Source organism: Amblyraja radiata, unplaced genomic scaffold (assembly GCF_010909765.2).
Source record: "Amblyraja radiata isolate CabotCenter1 unplaced genomic scaffold, sAmbRad1.1.pri S88, whole genome shotgun sequence".
NCBI lineage: Eukaryota > Metazoa > Chordata > Chondrichthyes > Rajiformes > Rajidae > Amblyraja > Amblyraja radiata.
The window spans coordinates 687,763-696,680 of NW_022630171.1; the positions used below are offsets into that span (position 1 = coordinate 687,763).

Here is an 8,918-nt window from a genome sequence, read left to right on the forward strand (position 1 = left end):
AATTCAGCAATTTTGTGGAGGCCGATTCATCTACAACCCTGAACGTCTTTGGAGGAAACAGGAGCACTCGGAGTGAAAACCCACGCAGGTCAATGGGAGAACGTACAAACTCCGCACAGACAGCACCCGTAGTCAGGATCGAGCCCGGGTCTCTGGCGGTGAGGCAGCAACTGTACCGCTGCTCCACTGTGCCGCGCAGAATTATATAACGGTTTCCTCCGCCATAAACACACTCAATATGTGCTAGTAATGTCCTGTTTGCCAGCTTGTTGACCCTCTGTGTTCCCCTCCTGCAGGGTTTAGGAGCCGTTGCTGTGGACGGAGAGACGGGTACGTGAGCGGCCATTGAGGGCGGCCAGGGTGCCGGCGAGCCCCCCATCTGCTCGGTGTGCGGGCTGAGCTTTGAGGGTCTGAGCTTCGATGGAGGACCAGATGACGGGGCACAACAAGGAGAAGCGTTATGAGTGTGACGTGTGTGGCAAGGCCTGCCGGAGCCCGAGCGAGCTGGAGGCCCACCGGCGGGTGCACACGGGAGAACGGCCCTTCGACTGCTCGGACTGCGGCAAGAGTTTCAAGACGGCGGATGTCCTGGAGACCCACCGGCGGTTGCACACGGGCGAGAAGCCCTATGGCTGCTCCACATGTGGCAAGAACTTTGCCTTGTTGTCTGGGCTACGGCAGCACCGGCAGTTGCACACGGGCGAGAAGCCCCATGTCTGCTCCACCTGCGGCAAGAGCTTTGCCCGGGTGTCGGCGCTGTGGGTGCACCAGCGGGTGCACAGCAGTGAGTGGCCCTTCACCTGCTCCGACTGTGGCAAAGGCTTCAAGTCGTCCAGGGAACTGAAGGTGCACAGGCACGTGCACACCAGCGAGCGCCCTTACACCTGTAGCGACTGCGGCAAGGGCTTCACCCAGTACAGCGGCCTGCTGGATCACCAGCACACCCACACCGGCGAGCGCCCCTACACCTGCGCCCAATGCGGCAAGGGCTTCCCAACCTCCACCAGGCTGCTGGTTCACCAGCTCACCCACACCGGCGAGCGCCCCTTCACCTGCGCCCAGTGCGGCAAGGGCTTCAGCCAGTTCTCCAGCCTGCAGAATCACCAGCGCACCCACACTGGCGAGCGCCCCTACACCTGCACCCAGTGCGGCAAGGGCTTCACCAACTCTGGCTCCCTGCAGAGTCACCAGCGCACCCACACCGGTGAGCGCCCCTACACCTGCGCCCAGTGCGGCAAGGGCTTCACCCAGTATGGCAGCCTGCAGAGGCACCAGCTCACCCACACTGACGAACGCCCCTTCACCTGCGCCCAGTGTGGAAAGGGCTTCACCCTCTCCGCCACGCTGCTGGTGCACCAGCGCACCCACACCGGCTAACGCCCCTACACCTGCGCCCAGTGTGGCAAGGGCTTCACCCAGCCCTCCAACCTGTATAGGCACCAACGCACCCACACCGGCAAGCACCTCTACACCTGCGCTCAATGCGGCAAGGGCTTCCCCAGCTCCACCAGGCTGCTGAATCACCAGCGCTCCCACACTGGCGAACGCCCCTTCACCTGCGCCCAGTGCGGCAAGGGCTTCACCAACTCTGGCTCCCTGCAGAGTCACCAGCGCACCCACACCGGTGAGCGCCCCTACACCTGCGCCCAGTGCGGCAAGGGCTTCACCCAGTATGGCAGCCTGCAGAGGCACCAGCTCACCCACACTGACGAACGCCCCTTCACCTGCGCCCAGTGTGGAAAGGGCTTCACCCTCTCCGCCACGCTGCTGGTGCACCAGCGCACCCACACCGGCGAACGCCCCTACACCTGCGCCCAGTGTGGCAAGGGCTTCACCCAGCCCTCCAACCTGTATAGGCACCAACGCACCCACACCGGCAAGCACCCCTACACCTGCGCTCAATGCGGCAAGGGCTTCCCCAGCTCCACCAGGCTGCTGAATCACCAGCGCTCCCACACTGGCGAACGCCCCTTCACCTGCGCCCAGTGCGGCAAGGGCTTCACCAACTCTGGCTCCCTGCAGAGTCACCAGCGCACCCACACCGGCGAACGCCCCTACACCTGCGCCCAGTGTGGCAAGGGCTTCATCTGCTCCATCAGGCTGCTGTCCCACCAGCGGGTTCACACCGGTGACCGTCCCGTCCCCAGCCCGGTGTGTGGAGAGCACTCTGCCATGGACTCCCACGCCCTGTCTCACCAGCACGTGCACACCAGTGGCCAGCCCTACGACTGCCCGTACTGTGGTGAGTCGTTTGACAGCTCGCGGGGGTTGCGGCATCACCAGCGGACCCACGTCGGCGAGCAGCTGCTCCCACTGTGACAAGAGAGCACGGGGGCGGCGGGAGCACCAGCGGATACACACCGGAGAGAGACCCTTAGTGTGCGCTGAGTGTGGCAAGGGTTTCACTCGCATGTCGCATATGGACTTCAGAAAGGCCTTTGACAAGGTTCCTCATGGAAGGTTGGTTAAGAAGGTTCAATGGTTGGGTATTAATGGTGGAGTAGCAAGGTGGATTCAACAGTGGCTGAATGGGAGATGCCAGAGAGTAATGGTGGATGGTTGTTTGTCAGGTTGGAGGCCAGTGACGAGTGGGGTGCCACAGGGATCTGTGTTGGGTCCACTGTTGTTTGTCATGTACATCAATGATCTGGACGATGGTGTGGTAAATTGGATTAGTAAGTATGCAGATGATACTAAGATAGGTGGGGTTGCGGGTAATGAAGTAGAGTTTCAAAGTCTACAGATAGATTTATGCCAGTTGGAAGAGTGGGCTGAAAGATGGCAGATGGAGTTTAATGCTGATAAGTGTGAGGTGCTACATCTTGGCAGGACAAATCAAAATAGGATGTACATGGTAAATGGTAGGGAATTGAAGAATGTAGGTGAACAGAGGGATCTGGGAATAACTGTGCACAGTTCCCTGAAAGTGGAATCTCATGTAGATAGGGTGGTAAAGAAAGCTTTTGGTGTGCTGGCCTTTATAAATCAGAACATTGAGTATAGAAGTTGGGATGTAATGTTAAAATTGTACAAGGCATTGGTGAGGCCAATTCTGGAGTATGGGGTACAATTTTGGTCGCCTAATTATAGGAAGGATGTCAACAAAATAGAGAGAGTACAGAGGAGATTTACTAGAATGTTGCCTGGGTTTCAGCAACTAAGTTACAGAGAAAGGTTGAACAAGTTAGGGCTTTATTCTTTGGAGCGCAGAAAGTTAAGGGGGGACTTGATAGAGGTTTTTTAAATGATGAGAGGGATAGACAGAGTTGACGTGGAAAAGCTTTTCCCACTGAGAGTAGGGAAGATTCAAACAAGGGGACATGACTTGAGAATTAAGGGACTGAAGATTAGGGGTAACATGAGGGGGGACTTCTTTACTCAGAGAGTGGTAGCTGTGTGGAATGAGCTTCCAGTGAAGGTGGTGGAGGCAGGTTCGTTTTTATCATTTAAAAATAAATTGGATAGTTATATGGATGAGAAAGGAATGGAGGGTTATGGTCTGAGCGCAGGTAGATGGGACTGGGGGAGATTATGTGTTCGGCACGGACTAGAAGGGTCGAGATGGCCTGTTTCCGTGCTGTCATTGTTATATGGTTATATGGTTATGTCCAGCCTGTGGCAGCAATATCGTACCCACAGCGGTGAGCGTCCCTTCCCCGGCCTGTCCTGTGGTAAGGGCTACACCCGCCTTGACCACCTGCTGGAGCACCGGCGAATCCACACTGGCCAGCGCCCCTTCACCTGCCCGCTCTGTGGCAAGGCCTTTGCCCGCTCCTCCAGCCTGCTGGCACACCGCCACGTGGATAGATAGGCGCTGTTTAGGTAAACACAAAATACTGGAAGGAATGGGTAACGTTTCTGGTCGAGACCCTCCTCAGTCTCGACCCGAAATGTCACTCAGTCCTTCTGTCCAGAGATGCTGCCTGTCCCGCTGAGTTACTCCAGCGTTTTGTGCCCATTTTTGTAAACCAGCATCTGCAGTTCCTCGTTTTTAAACCATTCTGGTTAACTATGCAATACTCCAAATGCTACCTGAACAATGTCCCTTAAAGCTACACATATACATTCCTCTTTCCTTATCTCACATCCTTTTATCTCCTTATTTTCCCTCGCCTCTGTCACTTACTTCACGTTTCCAAAATAGTAACAAAAGATGCTGTGGGCCTTTGTTCATTAGAGTGATGGCCCAGGAGGGTTAAGTGTGTGTTGCATACTTGAATTTGTATCCCCTGCCACTCTCGCCGGCTAAATAATCAGTAAAGCTTGTGTTGGTTGATCTAACTTATTGTGAGTTGTCTGTTTTAAGAAATATACCTTAACAGTTCTGGACTCCCCCAACATGGGGAACATGTTTCCTGCATCTACCCTGTCCAATCCCTCACTAATTGTATACGATTCTATAAGATACCCGCTCATCCTTCTGAATTCCAGTGAATACAAACCCAGTCGTCCCATTCTTTCAACATATGTCAGTCCTGCCATCATCTCAGGAATTAACCTGGTGAACCTACGCTGGGCTCCCTTAATAGCAAGAATATCCTTCCTCAAATTTAGAGACCAAAACTGCACACAATACTCCAGGTGTGGTGTCACCAGGGCCCTGTACAGCTGCAGTAGGTCCACCTTGCTCCTACACTCAATCCCTCTCTCTATGAAGGCCAACAGGCCATTAGCTTATGATTTGAGTATAGGAGCAGGGAGGTTCTACTGTAGTTGTACAGGGTCTTGGTGAGACCACACCTGGAGTATTGCTCCCTCCGCAACTCCCTCGTCAATTCTTCCCTTCCCTCCCGCACCACCCCCTCCCCGGGCACTTTCCGTTGCAACCGCAAGAAATGCAACACCTGTCCCTTCACCTCCCCCCTCGACTCCATTCAAGGTCCCAAGCAGTCGTTCCAGGTGCGACAAAGGTTCACCTGTATCTCCTCCAACCTCATCTACTGCATCCGCTGCTCTAGATGTCAGCTGATTTACATCGGGGAGACCAAGCGTAGGTTGGGCGATCGTTTCGCCGAACACCTCCGCTCAGTCTGCAATAACCTACCTGACCTCCCGGTGGCTCAGCACTTCAACTCCCCCTCCCATTCCCAATCCGACCTCTCTGTCCTGGGTCTCCTCCATTGCCAGAGTGAGCAACAGCGGAAATTGGAGGAACAGCACCTCATATTCCGTCTGGGGTCCTTGCGCCCTTATGGCATGAACATTGAATTCTCCCAATTTTGCTAGCCCCTGCTGTCTCCTCCCCTTCCTTCACCCTCTAGCTGTCTCCTCCCACCCTCCCATCCGCCCGCCCTCGGGCTCCTCCTCCTCCTCCCTTTTTCCTTCTTTCTTTCCCCACCCCCCATCAGTCTGAAGAAGGGTTTCGGCCCGAAACGTCGCCTATTTCCTTCGCTCCATAGATGCTGCTGCACCCGCTGAGTTTCCCCAGCAATTTTGTGTAACTTCATTGAAGTCAATGGGAGGTGAAGCCCAGGGCGGCGACGGCCATCTTTGTTAAAGGCACTTACCCATTGAAGTCATTAAGAGGGGATGGTGATGCACAGAGATGCGGCGGCCATCTTTGCTACTGGCACATCTTCCATTGAAGTCTATGAGGGTGGAGCGGCCATCTTTGATCAAGGCACTTCCCCCATTGAAGTCAACGAGGGGGGATTGAGGCCCGGGGGCGGCGGCCATTTTTGCTACTGGCAGTGTCTCCATTGGAGTCAATGGGAATGAATCCCAGTGTGTGTCGGCCATCTTTGATACTGGCAGTCATCTCCATTGAAGCTCAGGGAGAGGCGGCGGCCATCTTTGATCAGGGCACTTCTTCCATTGAGGAGGGGAGGGGCCGGGCCCGGTGACGTTCTACCCCTCCGCGCGATGACGTCGGCCCCATACGCGGTGACGTTGTGGGCAGGGACGCGCTGACGCAGTGACGTGACCCCGCCGCCGCCATCTTGTCGCTTCTCTCCTTTTCTTCTCCTTTTTCATCCCCTTTTCCGCCCGGAAACGGCCCCGGGAACCAACCCCGCGCGGAACCCCAGGGGGCGGCGGGAGCGGGATCCGCAACTTCCGGCCGCCAATAACCCGGGAAACGGCGGATTTATCGCTAGTTAAGGCGGGTTAACCGCTAGTTAGCGGCTGGTTAGCGCTGACCACACGTGTTGGCCGTCGCTGACCAGTTTAGCCGCGATTTGGGGCCGTTCTGGGGGTTGAATCTCCAAAAGTGGAAAAATGCAGCCAAATGTGGCTTTTATCGCCTAATATCGCTAGTTAGGGCTGGTTAACCGCTGGTTAGCAACTGGTTAACGATCACTAAACGTGTTAACCCTCCCTGGCCCGTTTAGCGGCGATTTGGGGCCGTTCTAGGGTTTAATCTCCCAATGTGGTCAAATGTGACTTTTATCGCTAGTTAGGGCGGGTTAACCACTGGTTAGTAGTTGGTTAACGGCTGGTTACCGCTCACCACACGTGTTGGCCGTCGCTGACCAGTTTAGCCGCGATTTGGGGCCGTTCTGGGGGTTGAATCTCCCAATGTGGTCAAATGTGGCTTTTATCGCCTAATATCGCTAGTTAGGGCTGGTTAACCGCTGGTTAGCGGCTGGTTACCGCACACTAGACGTGTTGGCCGTCGCTGACCCGTTTAGCAGCGATTCGGGCCGGTTTGGTGCTTAAATGGTGAAAACTCACACAAATGGGATTTATCGCTAGTTAAGGCGGGTTAACCGCTAGTTAGCAACTGGTTAGCGCTCACTGGATGTGCTGGCTGTCAGTGACTGTTTATCAGCGATTTTGGGCCGTTCTGGAGGTAGAATCATAATAGAAACATAGACAATAGGTGCAGGAGTAGAGGCCATTCGGGTACGATTTGGGCCGAATGCCGGAGTTCTTTCCAATCACTTTATGAGAAAGTGCTGGAGTAACTCAGCGGGTCAGGCAGCATCTGTGGAGAAGATAGACACAAAGTGCTGGAGTAACTCAGCGGGTCAGGCAGCATCTGTGGAGAAGATAGACACAAAGTGCTGGAGTAACTCAGCGGGTCAGGCAGCATCTGTGGAGAGTAGGAATGGGTGGCGTTTTGAGGCAGCAACTGTACCGCTGCTCCACTGTGCCGCGCAGAATTATATAACGGTTTCCTCCGCCATAAACACACTCAATATGTGCTAGTAATGTCCTGTTTGCCAGCTTGTTGACCCTCTGTGTTCCCCTCCTGCAGAGTTTAGGAGCCGTTGCTGTGGACGGAGAGTCGGGGACGTGAGCGGCCATTGAGGGCGGCCAGGGTGCCGGCGAGCCCCCCATCTGCTCGGTGTGCGGGCTGAGCTTCGAGGGTCTGAGCTTCGATGGAGGACCAGATGACGGGGCACAACAAGGAGAAGCGTTATGAGTGCGACGTGTGTGGCAAGGCCTGCCGGAGCCCGAGCGAGCTGGAGGCCCACCGGCGGGTGCACACGGGAGAACGCCCCTTCGACTGCTCGGACTGCAGCAAGAGTTTCAAGACGGCGAGTGAACTGCAGACCCACCGGCGGGTGCACACGGGCGAGAAGCCCCATGTCTGCTCCACCTGCGGCCAGAGCTTTGCCTTCTTGTCGGGGCTGCGGGCTCACGGGCGGGTGCACAGCAGTGAGCGGCCCTTCACCTGCCCCGACTGCGGCAAAAGCTTCAAGTTGTCCGCGGACGTGAAGGTGCACAGGCGCGTGCACACCGGCGAGCGCCCCTACACCTGTAGCGACTGCGGCAAGGGCTTCACCCGGTACAGCAGCCTGCAGAATCACCAGCGCACCCACACCGGCGAGCGCCCCTACACCTGCGCCTAGTGCGGCAAGGGCTTCACCCGCTCTGACTGCCTGCAGAATCACCAGCGCACCCACACCGGCGAGCGCCCCTACACCTGCGCCCACTGCGGCAAGGGCTTCACCCTCTCCAGCAGCCTGCAGAGGCACCAGCGCGCCCACACTGGCGAACGCCCCTTCACCTGTGCCCAGTGCGGCAAGGGCTTCACCCAGTCCAGCGCCCTGCTGGAGCACCAGCGCACCCACACTGGCGAACGCCCCTTCACCTGTGCCTAGTGCGGCAAGGGCTTCATCTGCTCCACCAGGCTGCTGTCCCACCAGCGGGTTCATGCCGGAGACAGTCCCGTCCCCAGCCCGGTGTGTGGAGAGAGCTCTGCCATGGACTCCCACGCCCCGTCTCACCAGCACGTGCACACCAGTGGACAGCCCGTACTGCGGTGAGGAGTTTGACAGCTCGCGGGGGTTGCGGCATCACCAGCGGGCCCACGTCAGCGAGCAGCTGCTCCCACTGTGACAAGAGAGCGTGGGGGCGGCGGGAGCACCAGCAGAAACACACTGGAGAGAGACCCTTTGTGTGCGCTGAGTGTGGCAAGGGTTTCACCCGCATGTCCAGCCGTAATCTGAGGAAAGACATTCTTGCCATAGAGGGAGTACAGAGAAGGTTCACCAGACTGATTCCTGGGATGTCAGGACTTTCATATGAAGAAAGACTGGATAGACTCGGCTTGTACTCGCTAGAATTTAGAAGATTGAGGGGGGGTGGGATCGTTTAGAAACTTACAAAATTCTTAAGGGGTTGGACAGACTAGATGCAGGAAGATTGTTCCCAATGTTGGGGAAGTCCAGAACAAGGAGTCACAGCTCACCAAGACCCTGTACAAATGCAGTAGAACCTCCCTGCTCCTATACTCAAATCCTCTACGGCAAGAATGTCTTTCCTCAGATTAGGAGACCAAAACTGTACGCAATACTCCCGGTGTGGTCTCACCACGACCCTGTACAACTGCAGTAGAACCTCCCTGCTCCTAGACTCAAATCCTTTTGCTATGAATGCTAACATACCTTCTCTGTACTCCCTCTATGGCAAGAATGTCTTTCCTCAGATTAGGAGACCAAAACTGTACGCAATACTCCAGGTGTGGTCTC

At 56.0% G+C, this 8,918-nt stretch overlaps 1 protein-coding gene across 1 annotated transcript; it reads left to right on the forward strand.

Annotated features, from left to right (window-relative positions):
• Positions 1–519: 519 nt before the first annotated feature.
• Positions 520–8,068, forward strand: LOC116969581 (zinc finger protein 214-like; the record flags this gene model as incomplete). Its single annotated transcript, XM_033016415.1, has 2 exons — positions 520–1,014; positions 7,833–8,068. Coding segments are annotated over 2 exons (711 nt in total), but the record flags the coding sequence as incomplete, so codon positions are not given.
• Between the last annotated feature and the right edge of the window lie 850 nt (positions 8,069–8,918).